The sequence below is a fragment of the Nothoprocta perdicaria genome, unplaced genomic scaffold, assembly GCF_003342845.1.
Source record: "Nothoprocta perdicaria isolate Ctin4 unplaced genomic scaffold, notPer1 scaffold_47, whole genome shotgun sequence".
Taxonomy (NCBI): Eukaryota; Metazoa; Chordata; class Aves; order Tinamiformes; family Tinamidae; genus Nothoprocta; species Nothoprocta perdicaria.
In genome coordinates this window covers 1,495,499-1,519,347 of record NW_020455721.1, presented here as the reverse complement: position 1 = coordinate 1,519,347, position 23,849 = coordinate 1,495,499, and the positions used below count along the sequence as shown (strand labels likewise).

The 23,849-nt window shown below is 48.7% G+C and overlaps 1 protein-coding gene across 1 annotated transcript in view; it reads left to right on the top strand.

Moving 5' to 3' along the window:
- Positions 1-23,000, top strand: part of GMPR (guanosine monophosphate reductase) — a 31,467-nt gene extending 8,467 nt beyond the window's left edge. The window contains exons 5-9 of the mRNA XM_026047049.1: positions 5,100-5,181; positions 7,512-7,618; positions 12,408-12,450; positions 17,899-18,058; positions 22,820-23,000. Coding sequence (XP_025902834.1) covers positions 5,100-5,181; positions 7,512-7,618; positions 12,408-12,450; positions 17,899-18,058; positions 22,820-23,000 — 573 coding nt within the window. The remainder of the gene's footprint in view (positions 1-5,099; positions 5,182-7,511; positions 7,619-12,407; positions 12,451-17,898; positions 18,059-22,819) is intronic.
- Positions 23,001-23,849: the final 849 nt, after the last annotated feature.

Sequence of the window (23,849 nt, the reverse complement as noted above, 5' to 3'; positions counted from 1 at the left end):
CGGGGTCTGAGCTTGTTTCCATGAGAGCAGCAGAAATTTTAGAACAAGTAGCAGACTCTTAATGAGGCTCCTGGCTTTTCTTCAGGCCAGTGCAGCAAGAAATCATGTGCTTAGGAGAAAACTTGGCCACTCTTTCATGCCAAGCACAAAACTCCACGCACTTGAAATGAATGTAGAATGTAAATGATCTTAAATGCATGATCTGGCCTGGTCCAGCAGGGAACTGCATGTTCAGGTAACTCAGAGGAGCTTATACCCCTCCCTCCCATGTGGGCGAAAGGCACAGAGGAAAAGAGTAATTGGATTTTGTGGAGTAAACTGAATGTTCTTGCCTGCTGAATGGTGCTGGTATCCCAGAATGGAAGTGGCTGGAGGGCCTGTGGTGTCCTGGGTTCCAGCAGAATAATAAATAGGCATGTTACCACAGCTCCCAGCAGAGAGGAGCCTTTCTTGCCTGCCCGTATTTTCCATGACTTTGAGGAGAGCTTTTGGAAGTACGAAATGATAGGTGGGGGCCTTTTGGTGCTGCCTGCAATGAGGGCAGGGGGTATCTGCCTGCTTTGCACCTGAAGGGATGTCCCCAGGGACCTGGTTACTCCAGTGGGCCTGGCCTGCTGGGCTGAGGGAGGCATGGGGTTAAGCCACAGAGTGACCAACATCAGCATGGAACTTTTGTGAGTGGAGAGAAGATGGGGTTACATCCCAACCACCACCTCCCTACCGACTGCTGCCTTTGCTGACTGAAGAGGGAACCTGGCCTTGCGGTTAGGCTGCAGGAATTGGCTACAAGGCTCAGGAAGTCCAAGTCAGGTATTAGCCCATCTACCACACACTTTATCTTTAAGCCAGCCTCACCCATCTACCACACCCGTCAAACTACCTCCCTGGCTGTTGCAGTTTATCTCTTTCTGTGACTAAAGTGTTTTTTACTTCTACTTTCCTTATCCTGACAGCATCATTTACTTGAGTACGTATGCAGCCCTGACCTGTTCAGCTGCCTTTGCTGACTGCAGCTATCTTCTTGAGCATGGCTGTTTTTTTTTTTTTAATTTCTCTCATAGGGATGTATTTCCATTCCTAAATGGAAGTGGAAAGACGTGCTACCAGTTTCAGGTGTTCAAAATCCTCTTACATTCCTAAATCTGCAGGATCCATGCAGTCCCTCTACAGTGTCCCTGCAAGCTCTGATTCAGCTGGGTAGACACGCCTCTCCTCCACCCTCAAATGAGTTTTCTGCACAGAAATGGCCTTTCAAAGCTATTCCTGGCAAAAATACAGCTCCTCTAGGCTCCTTTTATGATAGTCTGTAAGACACGTCCTGCTGCTGCCTATTCTGTGGCTGCTTTCATGCCTCTGTGCTAGCCTGCACCACGCTCTCTCCACTTGCGGCTTTCAAACAAAAGGGCCAGCAGTTAAATACAAGGTATAAAATCAAGGAGCTTTCTGGGAGCTGGAAGTGAGCTCCAGGAACACACCGGCTGCCCTGCTTGCTCCCCTCAGCATGACCATCTGTTCCACAGTGAGCTGCAGTGCAGCAGGAAGCAGTAACCGGAGCCCGGCTCCGGGAATGTCTATTCCCAGGGCTGTGTAGTGGGTTCAGGTGGCTGAAAGGTGATGTGGTTAACGTGGCCAGGGCTCCTGTGCCAGTGGAGGATGTATGCTGTGCAGGGGCCTCTCAAGAGCCTCATTTTGCTGTTTAAATACTTGCTTTTGTAATCACATTACCTGGTTTTCTTCTGGCTAGCTCTGACATCAGACTTTTTTTTTCACTCTTGCCTCTCACTTTAGTTCATAAAGATCGATTTCTCCCCTGACCTCGGAGGAAACAGAGGCACAAAGAAGCACAGTTTGCCCTACATTGTTAATTAGATTGAGGAGGGAGGAAGAAACAGAAACCAAGTCTCCTGATGCGTCACCGCGTTCCCAAATTGGAATAACGGTGCAGTGGAGTGTTCTGCTGCACCAAGCACCGTGCTGCAGTTGTGCCTCCTCACACTGAAGTCAGCAGCTGGCACACTCATGGGGCAGGATCAGGCAGTTTATGTTACAGTAAAATTAGGTAATATTATTAGTGTAATTATAAAGGTTAGGGCTCTTCCATTTCACTGGAAGTCTGCTTAACAAGCTAACATATCTGTGCCAGCAAGTTTTGCCAACTATTTATCCCGATTTTTTCTTTTTCTAGTGTTCTCTTACTGTTCATCATACAGAAGAAGCCCAGGGGAGGTGAAACTTAATTGTGGCAGGGAGGAAGAGCCTGGGGAAGAAGTGCTTGTGCAGATGGTGTGGGGTCCAGAAAATGTGGGTCAGAAAAGGAGGCAAGCACACCACAAAGCAGGAACGGAGAGAGACAACTGCCAGAAACCACCTCCGAATTACCTCCTCTTGCAGTCAGTAATAACATTTACAGAGGGCTCAGTGGAAGCAGAATTTGGTCTGATGAAGCCGTGCAGACACCCCCTAGTCCACCCCTGGAACCAGTGGCAGAGGTGGTCGTGAGTGTCTGCTTGGGTCGCAGCTGGGGACCACTTGGGGTCACAGGGTAGGAGACAGTGATGCTGCTCTCGGGTCAGTTACAATAGTGACTGCAGCGTCTACCTGACCCAGGTCAGTCCAGAGCAGGGTGCTCTCCCTCTCTCTCCATCTTAGAGTAATGCATCCTTTGATTTGATGGGTGAGAAGTGCTCTTTGGCAGCGCTCCCTATAGAGCGGAGGCACAGGCTACTTTTTCCCCTAGGATGCAGGAATAAAGTTGGAGAACTGTTGTCACAGAAACTTCTCCCCAGCCTGAATGCACTGCCATTGCCAGCAGCTTTCACTCAGTGCAGCAGTGTTCCTGTGTGAGGCAGTGTGAGTCCATATTGATAGCATGCTTTTATGAGGCACAGTATGAAATGCCTGACTGAAACTCAGAGGCTCTGCACTACTGTGTTCACTAATTTTGTATCTCTGTCGGAGGATCTTTCCTCTGTCAGAGGATCCGTAGCCTTTATAATCCTGTTAGGTGAAATCCTGATCCCATTAAAGTCGGTAGTGAGACTGCCTTGGACTTCTTTGAGGCCAGCACTTTCCTCAGGATGGACCCTCCATTGGCTCGTCCTGGGTAGCTCTGGGAGGAGCTGCAACCTCAGCCTGAGTGATGCTGCAGTGAGTGTCATCCCGAGGGGGGAAGGCCAGGCCCACAGCCTAGCTAATTTGCTGTAGCTCCTGCAATCTGGCTGCACTGCAGGGGCTGCTCAGCCATTACCCATGCTGTTATTCCAGAGCAGCAAAGTTGGATTAGCAGTGTGGGAATTCCTCGAGGATATCTCTTTCCACAAAGCCAGTTCTCCAGCAGTTTAGCAATGCATTGGTACTTAAAGTTAGGCATGGTTTTCAGTAATACAGTACATCAAGCACTTATTCTGTTCCCCAGCTGCTTTCCCAAATACCCCACAAAGCATACTGTCTGTAGTGGCTCCTTTGTATAATTTCCCTTTACTTTCTGTATGCCTTAGTTAATTTTAAGGGCTGCTTATCTCTGTAGTCTCAATCTTTCTATATTCACCTTTCAGATTTTTGTTTAATTAAAATAATCTGGCTTCTCTGGCTGGAGGTCCCTGCATTCCCTGCTCTTCAGCTCTGATGCCTCATAGTTCTGTCTTTCTCTGGCAGTGGTTTTTGTCCTGTCATCTAGCTACATTCTGCAGGCCTGTATTTTGCAGATTGAAATCTGCAGATTGAAATCTGCTCTATAGAGCTCCACATCTTTCCTGAAAAATTGTTAAAAGATGTGCAAGTTGAGAAAGATGGAAACCACTGATGTGTGTACATGCATTCCAGGAAAAAATGTATGCTGGAGATGTAAGTGCTTTTCCTTGCTAGGATGAGCATTTTGAATCAACATATGCACTTCCAACATTCTCTAGTGGTACTTTAACATTAAACTTCTGGTTAACATTTCCAAAGAGACAGGTTGACAGCCTGCTATGCTCTGCTGATGAGAAGACACTGCTGTTTAACTTAAATAGATATCTGAACCCAAATCTCATGAAACCACTGCCTTGAATGCCCTGCACTTGTGAATCTATTGCACATACTCCAGCATTTCACTCGGTCATAATGTACTGAGTATCACACTGCACAGGTGGTCATCAGTCTTCCAGATGTAAACTGCTTCCTTAATGCTGTAAGCAGCATGCTGTCCATCAGCCTGTCTTGGAGCACATAACACTTAGTGTAGCAAATTGCCACTGAGCAGAAAGGAAACGCTGCACCTATTACATGTTCTTTATTTCCCAACAATTATCTTTTATTGCTGTTATTTTCTAAATCAATATCAGGCAGTTTTGAGAAAAGTTAAGTGGTCCTGGGTCGTGCACCGCAAACTGCTGTCCCAAAATATCATTGTTCTGTTAAGTGCCTCAGGTTGTTGCTTGCCAACTGTTTCAGGCTCATGAAAGGGGGAAGGGGAAGTAAAATTCATTAAAAATAAATAAATAGTGTATTACAAGCCAAAAATCAGTAAGCAGAGAATGAGCTTGCCCAGCCTTCCCTGGGTAGTTGACTTCAGCAGGAGTTTTTTTTCAATAAAAAAATAAGCAACTGTTGAGTAAGGATATTAGAATTTGCCTCCTGCTCTTCCTTTATCAGTACTGCTACAAACACTTGATATGTCCTGAAATATCATTATGTAAGAGGTTTTCAGGATATCTCTTTATTCTAAATGCAGAAATCTCCACAAATGAATAGCTAACTCAGTACCAGAACAAAGTTCAGAATGGATAATGTAGGGCAGCAGGGCTCATGTTTTATGCAGGTTTGCAGGTTTATTTTGCACCTTTTTTTTTTGTTAGGAACTTGAGAGAAGCCACAGAGCTAAAATCCAAACCAGACTTGGATTTCGAACATCTCTTCAAATCAGGGGTTGCTGGACCAATCATGAAATCGTTTGGTTTCAAAATGTACCTGTATGGTCTGTTTAATCTTTGTGCCATGTGCAATGTACAATATGGTGAACTTGTAAAAGAGCTGGATAGAAAATTTGCAATGACATACTGACTTTCTACTATACTAGTCCTAAAATCTCTCATATAGGTGATGTTGTTCTTTCTGTCTAGGCAGGCAATGTGGTAACAGGAGAGATGGTAGAAGAACTTATTCTTTCTGGAGCAGATATTATTAAAGTGGGTATTGGACCAGGTAAGTCAAACCTGGGGTGATTTATGGTGAATTTGTTGGAGGACTTGTCTAGGTGGAACAGATATATAAAGCTGTAGCTCTTTGCTTGTGCATAGGGAAGCCTAGGAACCACTCAGCTTAATGAGGTAACGGTGCCCTTGGCCACAGCATGTTTGAAAAATACATTAGGAGGGGGCTGACTGTGCATATTGCAAAGCAGTACCTGGCAGTGAGGGTATCATTGGAAGTACTGTGTTGCCGACATGATCCTAATATAATGTGTTTAGGAACACTCTCTTTCCAGCCTGTGGAAAGACTGACTGACTCACCCCAGCTAAAGCTTAACAGGCTTCTGTTCTGCTCTGTTCAGGGTATCCACTTCTGGGGAAGGAAAGCGAGGTTTCTAACTAGCTTTATGAGCTGTGTCCTGTTAAGATGAGATTGCCTGCTTTGTCATGGCTTTAAGGATGAAAGGCCACGCAGAAAGTGTGATGTATGGATGATACTGCCTCTCCTCATTACTGTTGTTCTCATACTATTGCTCTTACGTGTTGCCTGTCACTCTTAACATTCCCATGAATAAATGGCAGAACCCTGTACATCATGCAGACTGTTTTTTTTCCTACTTCCATTCTTCAATACCATTACACTGTTATATACTACACACTGTTATAGGGTCTTTCTTCTTTTCTGTCCCATTCCTGTCTGCCTGTTCATGTGCTCCTTCCACTGGCCATTCTTCACAGGCTGCAGCTGAGGTCAACATGTGTGGGCTAGGTTTAAAATAGTTAGCACAAGTGCCACTAACAGTATAGCCATGAGCAACCCAGTGCAGCATGGCATGTTTACTGCACATTTCTAAGTGGTTATGGTCCATGAATAGGGTAATTGAGCTTGGCAAGTGATGTAAGGAAGGTTGCAGTTATGTCCAGGAAGACAGTAGACAACAATAAATACTGCAGAGTGCTTGAAGAGCAAACAGCAGAGATGCTGTGGCATGACTGTCACAGGAAAGTTCAGATATAAAAGAAAAATATTATACTTTGTAGTCTCAAAGTGGAAGTAATTAGGAGTAAATGCTGTGTAGTCTTCCCTGGAAGCCAAACAGAACAGATCTGTGCAGGTCAAAGAGCAAAAAAAGCAAAGGTATTAAATGTTCCTCACAGAAGATCAAATTTTGAGCCTCTCTTACAGATAACGATCCATTCTGTGGAAAATGTCAGTGATTTATTATAAAGTGCTTTAGCATTAGGCATTGAAGTACCTTTCTTGCTAGCTTTACTTTTCTTCTCCTTTGCAGAAGTATTTCTCAATGTTTACACATTGGCAGTTCTTTGAAAGATAATTGGAACCTTTTACTTAAGTGGAAGCTTTTACTTGACAAATAGTTCACGTATACCTAAATATCAGCTGGATGAATGGGCCAAGACTTCTCTACACTTAATCTCAAATGGTTTTGGAATATTTTGTTAGCATGCAAAATGTTTATGCTCAGTATCCTAAATAACAACACCCAGTTGTCATAAAACACTTTTCATTTTGACCCTTAATTTGAGGAAAACATAGAGAAGGTGTTTCATGAGATTTAAAACCATGTTAAACTGCCATTGTAATGTTTGATATACATACATATATATGTACGCAAACTTTTTTTATATAAATAACAAACTTTTAAAAATTATGTTAAAACTATATTATCTTTCTTTGGATATGTAGCTTTCTATTGATTATTTGTCTTGCTTTTTAAATGCAAATCTATTGATTTACTTACATTCTCAATTACTGTGGCCAAAAAAAAGTATTAGGGAAAAAAATAATTTCTCTTCCTTGTTGATAATTGCCACAAAAAAGGCGCACACATTTTCCCAGGGAATTATTTTGAAATCACCTGGAGACAAGAGGTGTCTGAATATTTCTTCAAGTAAAGAAATATTTCTGGTTATTAAATGTGCTGCTGAACCTCATTGAAGTTGTGACTCTGGTCCCTTTGTCCCCCTTCTCTCCAGGCATCTCGGTTGGACTTCCTCTCCCGTGATGCAGTAACTCCCTCACCAGGAAGCATTACAGATGAAACCCAAACTGGGAGTTCTGGCCCTGGAGAAGAAGGGGGGTATTAGTCACCTGAATTACAACTCCCATGAATTGGTATGACAGCATTTCAAAACCAAGGTTTCCATGTGTTCCTTTTATCCGTAAGAAGCTGATATTTGTCATACACACTTCTTGGAGGGAGGGGGAAGTAATGCGGATGGAAACACAAGAAGAAGAAGACACTGTTGTATTAGGTTTTTGTTTGTTTGTTTTTCTGCTAGCCTAACTGGCTATATTTCTTTTCTTCTTGTTTTGTCTAGGTTCTGTGTGCACCACTCGTATTAAGACAGGGGTGGGCTACCCACAGCTCAGTGCTGTTATTGAGTGTGCGGACTCGGCGCATGGCTTGAAAGGACATATCATCTCTGTGAGTAATTCCCATCCGCTCTCGGATTCACGCTGTGCAGATTGTTGCAAAGCAGGAGAATAAAACAGCCCAGCACCTTCTGCATGTTGAAGGTTGCCCTTCTTTCATCTCCAGGCATCCCCTGTACCACCTCCTAAGTAGTCAGTGGAGATACAAACTCAAAGAATAAGCCACTTTCCCTGTGTAAATAGAAGGATATGAATATTTAAAAAGAGTTGGGAACCTCACTCCTATTTGTGCCTTTGGAAAGCTCCTTCTTATCCCTTGAATGGAACAGAGTAAATTACTGTATGAGCAGAATAGAAAGCATGACAATGTCTTCATACCAAAGCAGACAGTATTTTCCATTTTCTGAACAAAATGTATGGAAGTTAATTGTAGCTTCCCCGAGAGAGTGGAGCTGAGGGACAGGACAGGCCGTGGAGGGGAGTGCAGGATAAAATGATGTTTGTCCATCTATGGACAGCTGGATGAGTTCAAGTGGTGGTCTAACGGAGCTCTTTTTGCAGAGAAAGGAGTCACTGAGCAGTGACTTCAAGCACACAAACCACTTTTGCTGTCACTCAACTCTAGAAAAATAATGAGCCTATGGAGAAAAACAAATTTAAAAAGTGAATGTTTCTGCTAATGTCAGCTGCCAGTCCACCAGGAAGACCCAACTTCTCTCTCATGCAGGAAGTAAATCTGTAAAAGCATCATCTCAGACCAAGCTAGACCACAACCTACAGCACTCAAAGGTCCTGTGTGTTTATGTGTGTCCAGCTGGCCCGTGTGAACAAACCTGTGGAGGTTTGTGCATTCAGGTTGCAGGCTGGCTGGAAGGTGGTCAGTAATTGGGAAGCCACAGGGGTTGTGCAGTCCTTTCACTGATCTCTTAAATGACTTCAAAATGCAGCCTTTGTCTTGGCTGCTCACTCCGAGCAGTTTTATTATGTGCTTTCCAGCTCTTGAACTGTTACCATTAAGAAAACTGAATTTATCAGGTAGGCTTTTTTGAGGGGAATTTGTTTTTGAGTTCCATCTCAATCATATGCTTTTATCTGTGCAGTGTGTTGCTGAGTGTTTTGCAGTTTCTGCTCTCAGAAAATTACTTTCCTTACCATGGTTCCTTTGTCCCTTACCCACAACAAGTTAAAGGATAGCTTTCCTGGAAGTCTAACCTTTTTGTTGGAAAGAAAACTCAAACCCTTTAGCTTGATCCTAGACACACATCCCTACTAATAAGGGGGCAATAAGTAAATACTGCATCCCTCCAAATGCCTTGCTCCAAGCAGAGTATTGCCAGTCATCTACATGGATTAGGTGGAAGAAAACATGTCCAGCAGGTTTTCACAGAATCACAGAATATTCAAGGTTGGAAAGGACCTCTAGAGATCATCTAGTCCAACCTTCCCGCTCAAGCAGGGACACCCAGAGCATGTGGCACAGGGCGGCATCCAGACAGGTTTGGAAGATGTCCAGAGTAGGAGACTCCACAGCCTCCTTGGGCAGCCTGTTCCACTGCTCTGTCACCCTCACAGTGAAGAAGTTGCTCCTCACCTGGAGACGGAACTTCCTGTGCTCCAGCTTGTGGCCATTACCCCTCGTCCTATCGCTGGCCACCAGTGAAAACAGCCTGTCCCCTTCCTCCCTGCATTCTCCCTTCCTGAACTTATACACATTAATCAGACTTATACACCTTCTCAGCCTTCTCTTCTCCAGAGAAAACAGACCCAGCTCACTCAGTCTCTCCTCATACGAGAGATGTTCCATTCCCTTAATCATCTTGGTTGCTCTTCTCTGGACCCTCTCGAGAAGCTCCACGTCCCTCTTACACTGGGGAGCCCAGAACTGCACACAGTACTCCAGGTGAGGCCTCACCAGAGCTGAGTAGAGGGGTTTTGTTATGTTGGTATTGAAGTGGCAGGAAAAACATGAAAGGATTCAAAGCCTATGAGCCCTATCTTAAATTATCTTCATAATTTAACATAATAACAGGCACTGCGAGGAGCACAGCAGGCTTGAAGGCTGTTCTCCAGCAGCTCTGCTAGGGTGGCAGCTCCGTGGGAGCTTACGCATGTTTGCATTGCTGGAGTGACTGCATGTGATTTTGGGAGCTGATATGTTGACTAAGAAGGTGACAATTTTTAAGCAGGCATGATAGGCCGAGTGAGTGCCTGGTGTCACTCCAGAGTCGTTTGCACAGTGAAGGCAGAGGTGAAATTGCCCCTATTACTTTTCTCACGCGCACTATCTTTAAGACTCAAGGCTTACTTCAGAAATGAATATTTCATAACTCCCTGAAAGAAGAGGCAACTCTGTCTTAGGAGCAGCACCGCTTCTGTCCCCTGCTATATTGTACCGCAGCCAGTGGTCTCATCTTTCATTCCACCCACTCCGTTGGCCTTGAGAAAGAGCAACAGAGAGCTACTGTGAAGAGGCCATTTAGCAGGAGGGCTCCTCCAGAAACGCTCTCGCTGAGATGAAGTTTCTGCTTCTTGTAGGTCAGGCAGCTCCTCTCCTGCACAGAGAGGCAGTCACGTACTCTAGTAAGCCAGCAATGGGGGAATGGAAGGCACCCTTGCCCCTTGAGTCCTCTCACACTTGGCTAACGCCTCAGAGAGACCCCTCTTTCCCCTCAGCATATAATCTTGACAAATGTTCACAGTTCAGACTGGTTTTCCATCCTGCGTTTCTTTTCCTCAGGCTAAATTTGGCTGTTGTAAAACAGTGCATCTGTTCTGAGGACAAGACTGGGGAAAAGCACATTGTTTTATCCGTGATAAAATAATTCTGTTGACTGGAAAGCTGTTTTCCTGTCTCCTTTACCTGAGCACCCAGTTGTGCCCCTGCAGAGAGGGCATGTGGAAATGCCCCATGGAAACCCTTTTCCATAGGGCTGCTCTAGAAGAACCCCAGTTCTCCTGTGGTCACAGGGCATTTGAGCAGGTAACTGTTTCCACGTCTGGAAGGCAGCCTGAGCTGGCGGCCGTGGCTGTAGCCCCGTGGCTCATTCGAGTCCGGACTGGGTCCCTGTTGGGAGCAGCTGGCCTGCAGCAAGAAGCTTCCCAGATTGCTTGCGGAGTCTTTGTTTAGCTTTAAACACACTGCTTAATTTCTCACATGTCATGAAGTGTTTTAGTGCATTTATCATTGTTTATCATCTTCCACTGTAACTGCGTAGTACATCCCCTTTTTGTTTCTGTGCATTGGTGTCACTAAATTTACCCATTTGAGCAAAGTAAGTGGATACATCTGCAAATAAAGCACTGTGAATCATCAGCATTGGTTCCCTTTATCTTAAATGGTAACTCATGAGGTTTTGGGGAAGTCGCTTAAGCTGTTCAGCATTTTGTAATTTGGTGACTTTCTAAGTAATTTTTTTTAAGCCAATGATTAATGATTGCACAGTAAGGCCTGATCCTCATAATACTTCTGGAGGCAGAAAGCCTCCATTGCCCCCACTATAGGGATGATTCCAAGTCAGGTACTGAGCCACCCAGCAAGAATAGACTGTGCCCTGGCTACCAGGGAGCAGCCAGGCCCTCCTCTGTCAGGCTGTCAGGAATTTGCCCAAATCTGACACAGTGCTGCTTCTAGCTCTGTTCTTCCTCCTCCTGACACATGTACACACGCTCACACCCTCCTCCAGGCTCTGACAGGCTTCTCGGAGAGAGTTGCACAAACAGAGCCCTTCACTAGGGAGTGAGATTCAGCTGTCAGCCCTGCCCTCCTTTCTGGAACTGACAGCGAGAGCGTCTAGTTCTACCAAGGGCTCAACGTGCCCAAGGTTATCAGCAAGTGGGATAACAGCCTCTCCCAGAGGCAGCTTCCAGGGGCTGCCCTTTGGACAGCCCCTCGCTTTGGGATCCGCTGCTCCGTGTGCGTGTGAAGGCTCTGACACAGCGAGGTCCTCCCCGAGCACGTCGGCTCTAAAGGAGGCCGCTGGCTGGGGTCTGTGCAGGCCCTACCCATTTCTGTCCACAGGCAGGTGAAGCAAAAGGAAGGAGCAGCTTCAAAGGCAGGAAACCTCTTAGCACTCTGGCAAGGACCCTGTTCCTCAAAGGAGCAGTCACCTCACAGGAGAGTGGTCAATATCTTTAATCCAAGGCATAGATCTTTGCAAGGCCTGGAGAACCGTGGCTCTCTGGTTCTTGTCTTCCCACTGTCACAGCCCTCCTGCCCCTGCAGAACTTCCCTTCTGTCCAGCCAGCAAGCCCTCATCTGGCCCTGCGTTGCTGTGCACAGAACTGAACACTCAGGTCTAAAATGCTAAAGGACAGAAGTGATGTTTTTCTACCAAATCTGTTAGCAAACAGTGAGGGGTATGATAAGAGATTCATTTTCACTTACCAAAGTGAAGCTTAATCAACTCACTTAAAACTTTATCAGATCAAAATAAGACATATCTGGTCGTGTATTTCTCCACCCCTCCCACGCTAACCTTTTAATATATTGTAAACTGCTGAGAAAGTTTCTTTAAATGTCTTTGGTGGTTTACGGAAGGGGGTTCTGGTACATCTGCATCACACAGCCTTTTTTTTGAAATGCCAGAGAGTGACTCCGATTGCCAGAGGAATTTTTGCTTTCCACGTTGCAGTGTTGAGGGAATCACAGTTGGGCGTTTGCTCTGCTGCTGTTACCTGTGGTATCATGGTAAATAAGCCTAGAAAAGCAGTAGAAAGAATAGTTTGTATTTCCTACCAGCTCTTGGCACACTGTTCCTGAGGAGAAGCCCTCGTGCTGCAGGTTGCAGTGCGTTCACGGGCCGGGGTCGCTGCCGCTCACACCTTCTCTTTCCTTGATGCAGGATGGAGGATGCAGCTGCCCAGGAGATGTCGCCAAAGCATTTGGTAAGGACGACCTTTAGGCCTGCAGTCGTTCCCAAGGGAGGTCCAGCAGTGCCAGCAGGGGTGCAGGAGGCCATTTGACCCTGGATGTGTGTGTAATCAGCAGCAGGTTACGCTGCGGCCTGTGGCTGACTCCACGGAAATTAATACACCAAATATAAATTTGCTCTTTGTCTGATTTGCACAGTACAAATTCTACAGAGCAAGATCATACCCTGGTCGAAGTCCTATTTAGAAACTATCTGCCAGGTATGTATGAGACAGGCTTTTTGATATAGCCCTTGGGACAGCAACACAAAGAAAACTGATAAGGATTTCTTCTGAGTAGGGTTCAAGGATGAGTGCTAGAGCATTGCCACATCTGGCTGACCTGGGCCCTGAATGGACAGAGAGATGGTGGAATGTGTGTTGGACACAGCCACAAAGCAAAAGGCAGGCCAGATCCCAGCAGATGTTCTTGGGATCAGCTCTCCACTTGAAGAGCTGCCATTTTACTTATACCGTATCCCCTAAAGCTGAACAGATGACCAAAAAATCCAAGTTAATAATTTACAGATATACTCCCATGCCAGCAGCTTTAGTAAGCTGCACCAGCTTTTACTGATAGAGCAAAGCAGTTAATCGGTGAGTATTTTATGCTGGCCACAAAAGTTGCATCTCTTGTGGAGAAGGGGGGTTGGGTTGCAGCCACAACCTTGCTGCTTCTCTGTGTGTGAACCAGGCAGTGAATGTGCTCAGCACTGGGCTGGCAGGACAGTTAAAGACGCACAAAACACTCCTTTCCCCCAAAACACAAGGCTCTTTGGAGATGCTTCCATGGAGAGGTGCCTAGAGTACAATAGGACAGCAGAGCCTCGCACTGGTGTTTCAGGAGGATGTGAGACAAGAGATGGTGCACTATGATAAAGCACATTTGCTTGGCAGGAAGCTTTGGAAAACAGGGACAGGCCCAAACTAAGATTACAGCTCTGCCAACAAAAACTTTCCTCTTGGAAAGGTTGAAACCCAAATCTCTCTTCTGAGTTTGCAGTCAGCTCCTGTTTTGAGACGGGCAAAAAAAGACTTCATGAGAGATTTTTAAGCACAGCTCTGGGGTGTTTGCTACCAGCAAGGAACGTGCTCCCTGCCCAGATTTCACAGGAGCCTCGGGTTACCCAGGGGGTGACGTGAGCTAGGGAGAGGTGCCTTCAGCTCATGGGATTCTTGCATAGCTGAACACCAGCACCCGCCCTCTCCAACAACAAGATTATATTAAAAAGAGAGAACACTCAACGTCGCCTCAGCGGCATCCGCCCTGCTGCCAGGCTGCCTCTGGAGAGGCCTCTCTTCTGCCTGCCTCTCCCCAGCTCTTCCTGGGCCCCCTGCAAGTGGGATTATGGCCTTGCTGCAGTCCGGGATGCTGCGGCAGAAACCCAGCCCGTGGAAGAGGTCGTGTTTCAACAAGAGCATTTCCAGAGTTAAAAAAAGAAAGATTTTCAACGTCCTTTAATTGTTTTCCTTTGCGATGTTTGTAGCAAGTCCGAAAGGTCCCTTTAATTTTTGAAGGACACACTGAAGGAAAACTGGAAGGGCAGATTCCAGCCCAGTGATGCTGGGATTCTCAGTGTTTGAAGGCTCCCACGGCTTGTCCCTGACAGAGGAGCGTTGGGGAAAAAAATGCAGGTTGTATAGTGCTGCTGCACTGGTAGTATGCTGGAGAGAACAGTCCAACCTGTGTGTCCCAGGTATTGGGTTGGAAGTAACAGAGATTACCTGGAGGCAAAAAACTAGCCAAAAAGAGCAGATATCGTAATAGAGAAACACTGAAGTTGAGGACCAGAAATGTTGAGAGTTACAGATACTTTGGGAGAGACTGTTGGAGTGCAGGAATTGCTGTCTGGGAACATCTGGATTTGAGAAGCTGAAGATGACGTTGCTGTTGGGTACTGGAGGATGGTGACAGAAAAGCTGTGCGTCAGTCAGCAAGACAAGAGGAATTAGGAAACAGCAGTGACAGAGCTCATGAAGAACCATGTCATGAAGAACTAGAGCTCATGGAGAACCACCTGTGAGGTGGTTCATGTAACTGCACCCTTGCAAAGGCTGATAAGGTGAATATGTTTCTCAGAATGAGAGGCACTACTGTCTCCATTTTTAAAGATGAGAAGTCTTAGCACAGAGATTCTAAGTTCAGTTGCCTGAGGTCACATATATCTGTGTGACAGAGCCAGGAACAGAATGTGCCTTTGAATCCTGTGCCAGCATCTCAAACACAGTCCTGCTGCTCCTTACCACGCTAGTGAGAAGAGATACAAGAGCAGGGAAGGAAAAAGAGTCAGATTGGAAAGTCAGCTGGGGACATATATAGGCTCCAAAACATACCTGACAGATCATAGCAGCTTCTTTCCTGTTTTCCATGGTGGTGTGTGTACCAGCTGATGGGAAGGCTCTTTGGCTCTGGCAGGGCATGGGGTCCAGGCACAATTGCACTGCATTTGCCTAGAGGGCTGCCAAAGCCAACTGCAACCACCTCTGTGCGTGGAACCGGTCTGGATAGCTGCCACTGGTGCTGGCAGGCACGTGGAAGACACCCGAGGGACTCAAAGGGGAGCCAGCAGTCGTGCATGAGTGCTGCAAGATGGGCCTGGTTTCGGCACACGTGTTCTTCAGTGATTTTAAATATGTGACGTGTCAGTGGGCAGAGCAAGGATATGGCCAGCGCAGGGCCCCAGAGGGGCATCTTCCCCAGCATCAGTGCCCTGGGAAGCACAGTGGAGCAATGTCAGAAATGGCTTTGTTGTTGAAGCAGGCCAAGTCTAGCAGGCTGCAGGTAAGCCACAGAAACACCTGTATGCAGTGGAGCCCAGCACATCATGTGTTATCTGCAGGGGTTGTTACCAGGTATTCTCAATCCCTGCTGCCTTAAATAATGGCCTGACACCTGTACGTGAAGATGAAGAGTACAGCCAGGTATTGCTGGTGTCACCGGTGCTTCTGGTCAGTGGAGAAAAGTATACCTAAGTAAGGAAAGATGTTAAAAATTGTCACCTGCTCACTGGAGATTAACTGGCCCAAAAGCAGTGGAGCAGATTGGAAATTTCAGGCCTCATTGCAGTACTGAAGCAGGGTGGAAAGCTCTGAAGAGCACTGAGAAAAAAAAAAAAAGCATGTATAAGGTGGGCTTGTCGTTGCTGGAGCTGCAGAGCAGTAGGAGTGTTCAGAAGCTCTGGCTGGTGTGAAGCAGAGCCCTGGGCTGCATTTGCTGTAACCTGGCTCCTGGCCCCCAGTACAACTTGAGTTATGTTGCTGTTTGGAAGTGTTATTCAGCTTGGAAGAGTTTCAGTCCTGTAATTCAAACATATTTGCTCTCCTCCCAAAATACACAATCAGAAGAAAAATAGGAGATACCTAAGAGTGCATGAATCAGAATTCTCCTATTCCCAAGTGTAGATCTCATCCTAAGGAGAGATCCTGACAGTTTGGCACCAATAACTTGGAGGTTGGGGGACCTAACACCAGAGAGAGACATAGGAGTGGGAGCATGGGGTGGTTTTGGCAAGGTGGAGAGTCCAGCGTGTCCTTTGGCAACCCCTTAACTTGTCTCAGGGCCCACTTTGAAACACTGACCCCAGAGCCCTCTCTTTTTCCTCATGTTGTTTCATCCACTCCTGCAGCCGCTGTCAACTAGGTGTCCCCGGGCACTCAGTTCCTGCAAAACTGGAGCAAGACCATTGCAGACAGCAACAGGAGCTCCCCACCAGAAACAGAATATCCTAAAGGATGAGCATTCCCCYCCCCCCCCCCCTTTTTTTTTAATGTTGATAGTAGTATCAGATGTGGCTCAAAATGAGGCTCTAAATCTCCTGGATATCTGGACTGAGAACCCAGGAAAAATCAGCTAGGTAAATACAGTGTGCAGTGTGCTCAGCAGCTGAGCACAAATGTCAGCTCCAATATCCCTTTATCATGGACATATTGTTCCTTTCAAACACCGAATAGGCAAAAGGAGGTGAGGAGCAGAGCAGAGTCCTGCTGCTGGGTCTGCTTTTGGGAGAAGGGCAGAGGAGGTGGGAGTTTAGAAATCAGAGCACCTTCACAGCTGACATGTATTCGGATAGCAAAACATTCCCCAATCCAGGTTTGTGCTTGCAAACAAATTGTGGAAACCGTGCAGAGCTGGTAGTGATTTCACTTGCTGTTCAGATCTCAGGGTCCAGTGATTCTGTTTGGTTAGTGACAGAGATGAGCGAATCCGAAATGTCAGACTTACCTGGACCGGAATATCCCCAGAGCTTGGAGGTGTTCAGAGCAGGTTGGTTCAGGCTCATCTCTTTCCTGTGAAGTGAGGTTTACAGCCCTGCTCTGGGAAGAGGCTGAGCAGAGGGGCCTCTTCTGACACGTGCACATAGGAAGCAGCCATCAGTAGACACGTGAACAGGAAAATACTTTGTTTCAGGAATGAAACTGCAAGCTCAGGAAAGAGTAAAGCAAACTTCTTATGTATGCATGTATGTATATACACATATATATACATTACCTCTATATATGTACATGTGTGCGTGTATGTTTTCACATATCCTGAGACCTCTGCACTTGATGTTTCCAAGAAAGGCTGGATATGCCAAAATGTCATAGTAAGAGCAACTGGTTGGATAATTCCAGCCTGGATGGAAATACTAGAAATAACAATAGAAACCAAGAGTGATTCCCAAAATGTTCTTCGTGATTTTATTCCGAGTGGGACTGAGCTCATGGGGAGAGGCATCCAGCATATTTGGGTGTTTAATATTGTTATTTAGGACCTGGATCACTGTAGTATTTAGGAGATGCAGTCAGACCACCCCTCTGTTCCATGCTCTGTACCACATCCATACAGAGCATTTTACAAGGAATTATCCTGTGTGATACACTGAGCACCTGTGTGGCTGGCGGGATTGAAATATCCGTCATGTAATTTAAAAATTTGCTTTGTCAGTATTAGGGAGAGAACATTCATGGATACACCTTGTTTCGAGGTACCTTCCTTCTCACATCTTGCGGCCTAGAGAGCTTTTGTAGGAGAAGTTGTCTCTTGTCTGTAGAGCATCAAGCTCAACAGACCTGAGCCTGTGATTAGGGCTTCTCAGTGCTGCTGTCGCTGTGGGAGCTAACAGGGGACCTGTGCTCAGCTCCTTCTGTGACCAGAGGGCTAAAACTGAGTGCAAAACTTACACAGAGTGTAAGGTAGATTAGAACCATGCTCAACATCGTCAGCGTAACAGCAAAGGACACTTCCCATTTAAAATATCAGAGAAATGCAACTTGGCGTGTCTCAGTTCTTCATTTCTTCCAAGGTTACAGCACCCGTTGCAGGAGAGGACTCTCTGTACTGAAGTGTTCAGGGCTGAGTGTTGTTTTTGGAGGCCACTGTGTTCTTGCTTTGCCTTTTACCCTCTTTTCCCCCCCTTAAGTGTCACTCCCTGATGATCACAGGGGCCGGTGCTGATTTCGTCATGCTTGGAGGAATGTTTGCAGGCCACGACCAGTGCGCTGGAGAGATTATGGAAAAGAATGGCAAGAAGGTGATGCTCTTCTACGGGATGAGCTCTGACACGGCCATGAAGAAGTATGCAGGAGGGGTTGCTGAATACAGGTACGAATCCACACAGGAGCCTTTGCAGCAAGGCATCCAGGAACTTCTGGGGCTGAAACACTAAGGAGGGCTCAGGACCTCACAGGCACTCTCAGACCTAGGCACTAGTCCTGGGACACGGGCTTGACTTTGTTGGGGGGGTCTTTGGGGGCAGCAGAATCCTCCTGTGCAGATTCCCAGTTCTTTCTAGGTAACGGGAGAGCAGAGTGGCCATTGCCCCATTCTCCCCAAATCATGCAGCACGTGGGAACTTGGGAGTTTCAGCTAAACTTCAACCCTTTGGAAGGCAACGCAAGGAAGATGAGCTTAGCAAAGAATCTCTTGTACATTTTACTCCTGAAAGCATTGGAGAACTTCAGCTTTTTGCAAAAGCAGCCAACTGTGGAAAAGTTGTTTCAATTTCTTCTGTCTAACAAGTGCCCTTAAACTCTGGGGGGCTTCCATACTTTGGCAGAGGATCTTTCCATCTTCCATCGTGCTGTGGCCTGGGGAGGTATCCCTTTTGACTCTGCTCTTCCATTGGGTCAGGTTAAAGCTCTGGTCCCACCTAATAACCTGTTGTTAGCAAGGATCTTGGAGCCAGTGGCACTAGCTTTTGTTCTGGACATTCAGCACAGTCATGTTTTTTTCCTGAGGTGTCAACTCTTCCAGAGGAGGAGTTACAGCACCCCAAAGCAGGGAATACAGAATGTACAGCAGGTCCCTTGAAACAAACCACTTTGTGAGGAAGACTAAGGAGGAGAAAGATACCAGTGGGAGGAGGAAAGATAGTGAAGTGTTTTTCAAGGGCAAAAATGTTTGTGCTGACTTTGGCACTTGTTTTTGCAAAAAATAGAAAAAATCTTAACAAGGGAAAAACCAATACAGTAGATGCCACAGCTTGAGCAAAACATGTATAACCTGGTGGATTCTCGAGCCAGGGTGCTTCTGCCTCCGCTAGGATAAGGGAAAAGGATGGGCACGGGATGGACTTAGACATCTTTCCAGCGCGCAGCAAACGCCTCCTGCTTGACCTGAGCCCACACTTCTCTCCCGTGGGCTCTGATGAGAAGCTAAGGAGCAGGGTACGAGGGAGACTTTCAGTCCCGTGTCGGCGGTGTTTATATCCTTCAAAAAGCACTGCTCCCTGCAGGACACGTGGCTGCACCGAGGCCAGTTGGGGATGGCCTGGGGGCCAGCTGGGTCTGCACCTGCGGCGCTGCCGGCCGGTTCCGGCTGCCTCCCTTCCCAGCACAGCCGCCTCTCCGCAGGGCAAGGGCCGCGGAAAGGGCGGCTCTGCCTGGCACAGGCTGAGCTCATGAGGAGAGGAGCCTGCTGAGCACCTCGGAGCTGTGACTGCCCCGGGCTCCTCCTCTCTGGCATCAGAGCTCTGAGCTGCTCGGAGGGGACGGCGCTAGGAATTACCCCGGTTTGCAGGTGGCAGCCGCCCGTAGCGCAGAGGTCCTGGCAGCTTTGTGGGAGCCGCCTGGGTCCGTATGGTCAGCTGGAGCGGTGTTAATTCACCAACAGGAGAATTAACCAATTCCCCATAAAGGTGAGGCAAGATGGAAGTGTGTCTGTGTCTTGTAGGAGTGGAGGATGTCCAAAAAGCGCCGTATCTGGCTCAACCTAAACCCTTGAAGTCCCCTATGGGCACTGCTGCTGGAATTTTGCTGTATTTCGTTTTGCACGCTGATTTTAATGAGTCCCGTGGGGACCACGTTCTTAAACCTGCCCAGTAGCGAGGGAGCGGTAGCACAGTCTGAAATGCTCCCTCTTCCTTGGCCCGTTGCTTCTTCGTGCCCCTGACAGGTGACACTGCAGGAGTGCCACAGTTAGCCCCAGCCACCTGATTCGGGAGGCTCTGCTGTTCACTGTGAACCAGGGGCTGCTTCTCGGCGGGTAGCCACTGCCCGGGGGTCACCAGCCACACAGGCCCTGGTTTGCCTGGTCTCCCTAAGCCTGGGATGAGCATGCAGTTAAAAATAGTAGTTGTTAAGCTTCCCAAGTGTGCTGGGCACCGAAAGAGCGGTGAGGAAGCGGGCCAGGCTTCTGCTTTGGATGACTGTGGTAAGAAAATGTAGAAGTTTATTCACCTCCTAGTTGCCTCCAGAAAGGTTTTAATGCAGCCTCCTAAATGCTGGATGCCCCCAACTTGTCAAGCCAGTGGGGCTTCTTTATGCACATGTGAAGAGCCCAGCTGTAAACGTGCATCAGAGATCCTAATAAGCTGCTTTTTCTTGAGAAGCCCCTGAGCACCCACAGCGTTTTGCTCAAGCTGTGGCGAGGTCGTTGTGCTCTGCTCTCTGCAGAGTGAGGCTACGTGTCACTTAACGTTGACATCCCAAAAGGAAACATTTTGGCCAGAGGACCTGAGCCTGCAGCAAACAGTTGAATTAGAATTGACAAGCAGTGAGAGACAGGCCAGGTGAGGTGACTGTAGCAGGAAATACAGTCCTGAGAGTAATTGTTTTTGTAATGAGTGTGTCAAGTTGATCCCATTTAATTTGGTATGAAATCTCTGCACCCTGTTTCATTACTTCTGTGTTTATACGTTTTTACCTCCTTCGATGAAGAACATGGGTCAGAAGGCAGTTATTAAGGCAGAAGGCAAGGTCTGGAAGGCAATTATTAAGATTCATCTAGGGGAAAAAAGAAATGCACCAAGCAGGAATAGAGTGTTACTCAGTATTATTCAGTTAAAGCAAATTTATTGGGCTTTTTCAAAAACCTTGTGGGATTTCAGAGGGTTTGTGTGAGCAGTGCAGCCCCACTGCAGCCACGCAGCGATCCACAGCTGCTACGAAGCCGCGTTGTGGCATTTTACACTAAGAGGGGAGCAGATTTGGGGCCACAGAGTCAAACCAGCATCAGCAGCTGGTTGCTGCTCGCTGCCTTCCCTTTCAGCAGCCCCACACACCACCCCGTGGGCTGCCCCACTGCGGGCGGCCCCGTGGGGATGCCTGTGCCCACGTGTGGGGCACATGCGGCACCGGGCCTGCGGGTATGGGTTGCTTCGGTGCCCAGGCATGAGCAAACCCCACGTAAGTAACACAGTATAAACTCTGCTTTCAGCATCACCACCATCCCAGTATAAATCAGTTAGAAACTCCACGCGCTTCCCTTTGGGCTGGAAAGTAGGGATTAATATTGTATCAGTACATTCACTAAACCCCACTCCTTGTTCTTGGGAACAGCATTACAAGGCTTAACATCTGGTTCAATACCGGTCACAGTCTCCACTCCACTCTGGAGCGGAGCAGAGAGGTGAGCGCACACGTAGACTTGCTACAGCTGCACCTTCCTCTCCCCTGGACACCCGGGGACAAGAGCTCTCACCAGCAGAGTCTGAGCCATTACCCACTACCAGCTCCACTCCTTGCCCCTGTGGGGTAGCTGATCAGAGCTAAAATTACCCCAGTGTGAATAGATACTCACTGCAAACTCTACCCCTTATCCTTGTGAACTAATACAGGAACAATCTGAGCACATACTTACTACAAATGTCACGCCTTGCTCCTGCAGAACACAACCAAGAACACGGCAGCTTGAATATATGTATATATCTCCACTACAGACTCGGCCCCTCGGCCCTGCAGGTTAGGTTATCAGGGCTAGCTTTGTCATAACCTGGAGTTGCTACAGATTTTATGCCTTGTCCTTGCAAAACACACAAAAGCAAACAGGCCAGTGCTCAGGAGAGCGCAAGGGAGGACGGACGCTGCTGTTGTGGGCACCAGGAGTCCCCAGGTTTGGGAGCCCGGGGCTGCAGGGCTCCTGTAAGGCTGGGCTCCCACCACTGTCCTTGGTGCTCGTCCTGTTTCCTGGCGTGAGCCCTGCCCTCCGGTGCGATGCACGGGTCGGTCTCGGCAGCGCAGGAGCCCCGGGGCAGGCAGCCAGACAGTGGCAGTCCATGCATTCCCCACTGGCATTTTCAGTACAGCATTCCTGTGAGAGTCCCAGGAAGGAGGGAGATGAGTCGTGGTTCGTCATTCAGGTGCTGCATTAGCACTTCTCCTGTGTTGTTTCCCTGGGTTTTTGGCCTCCCAGTTAAGCTACCAGGCTGAAGTGCAGCTGGGGCAGGTACCTGCACGTAGCTGCTCGTGCTGGTTAGTGACCTGTGAGCAGGGGCTGCTCCTGCTCCTGCACTACGACCTTGCACGGGGTGCTAAGTCAATAAAGCCACTTGTTTGCAGGAGAAGTAAGTGCAGTCACATTGACACCGTGACATATCCCAGCCACGATTCCTGACTGCTCGGGGCAGGGGAACACGAATCTCTTTTTCTCTTTCCCATTTCAAGCTGTAGTGGGTGCAGAAGTCTGCTCTGAAAATGGTTTAAAGCAGCCGTCCTTAGCTGCAAGTCAACATGTTGTGTGAAGGGCACGAACCCAGGCCTTTGCTGAGACAGGTTTTAGACAAAAGTCAAGTTTTCCAGCTGCTCTCACCTCGAGCCCTTTCCAAAGGGCTGCCTGCGCCCTTCTCCCACGGTGAATCCCTGCCAGGCGGAACAGGCTGGCTCTGCAGATCAGCAGGTGGCTGGAGGAGCCGTGGGAGGGATTGTTCCCTGTGAGACTGCACGAAGATCTTCACCTTCTCCTTGCAGAGAAGGGGCTCGGGTGAAAGATACTTGGCCTGGATTTACCTCCGGCTCTGGGCACAGGTGGCGAGCGGCGCCGGGGCGCCTCGTTTCCCGGGAGCGCCGCGCTTCCCGGGAATGCCGTGGCAGGCGGGCGCGCAGCGGGAAGCGGCAGCGTCCCTCGCTCACGGCCGTGTCCCCGCAGGGCCTCGGAGGGCAGGACGGTGGAGGTGCCCTACAGAGGCGACGTGGAGCTCACCATCCTCGACATCCTGGGCGGGCTGCGCTCCACCTGCACCTACGTGGGCGCCGCGCGGCTCAAGGAGCTGAGCAGGAGAACGACCTTCATCCGCGTCACGCAGCAGCACAGCCAGGTGCTCTCCTAGCCGGGCGGCGCGCGGGGACGGGGCAGGAGGGGCCGCCCTTCCCCTCAGCCTCCTCCTCCTCCTCCTCCTCCTCCTCCTCGCTGCGTTACCGGCAGCCGCCCTCGGAGCTGCCGCGTTCCCGGGCCGGGGCCGGGAAGGGCGGGCTGCCGGCACGGTGCCCTCGGTTCAGAATGCAATAGCCTCTGCTTTTGTTGTTGTTGTGCCCGTTCCGCGTTTCACCGACGTTTCTCCTCTCGTTCCGTGCCCCGCTGATGAATCCAGGCTGCTCAGGCCTCGATGGGAAGCCAGCTTGTACAGGCAGGGCTGCTCGCAGCTGCCCTAGGCGCAGTCTGCCCCACCAGCTCCCACTGCCCCAGTAGCTCCTGTTCCCGCCAGGAACTGCACGTGGGCAGGGGGACACGTGCAGGGAATGCAGGGAGGGCTCCAGGAAGCCCCGCTCCTTCACCCGGCTGTGGCGGCAGGATGGCTCTCTGTGGCCGGAGCGCCAGCCTGCCGCGTGGCTGGGAGCTCGCGGGGCCGCCCGGCGCTCCCGGGGCCCCTCGACTGGGATCGCACGAACGCCTGGGCCCGGTCGCGCGCAGGCCGGCCCTCTGAAGCCATTTTTCCTCATGTTTCCCTGCCCACTGGGTTTGCCTCTTCAGAGCGGCCAGCCCTGCAGCGCAGCCACCCCCCCGCTCCGTGGGGCGCTGGGGGCGGCTGCCCCAGAGGCTGCAGCTCTGGGATGAGCAGCCCCCCCGCTTTGCTCCCCGCGCGCAGCTCGGCCAGACGTGCGCGTTCTGCTGCCGCAAACCCTCCCCGGGGGGCCGCTCTGCAGCCCTGCCGTGCAAGTTCCCGGCAAGTTGTTTGCCT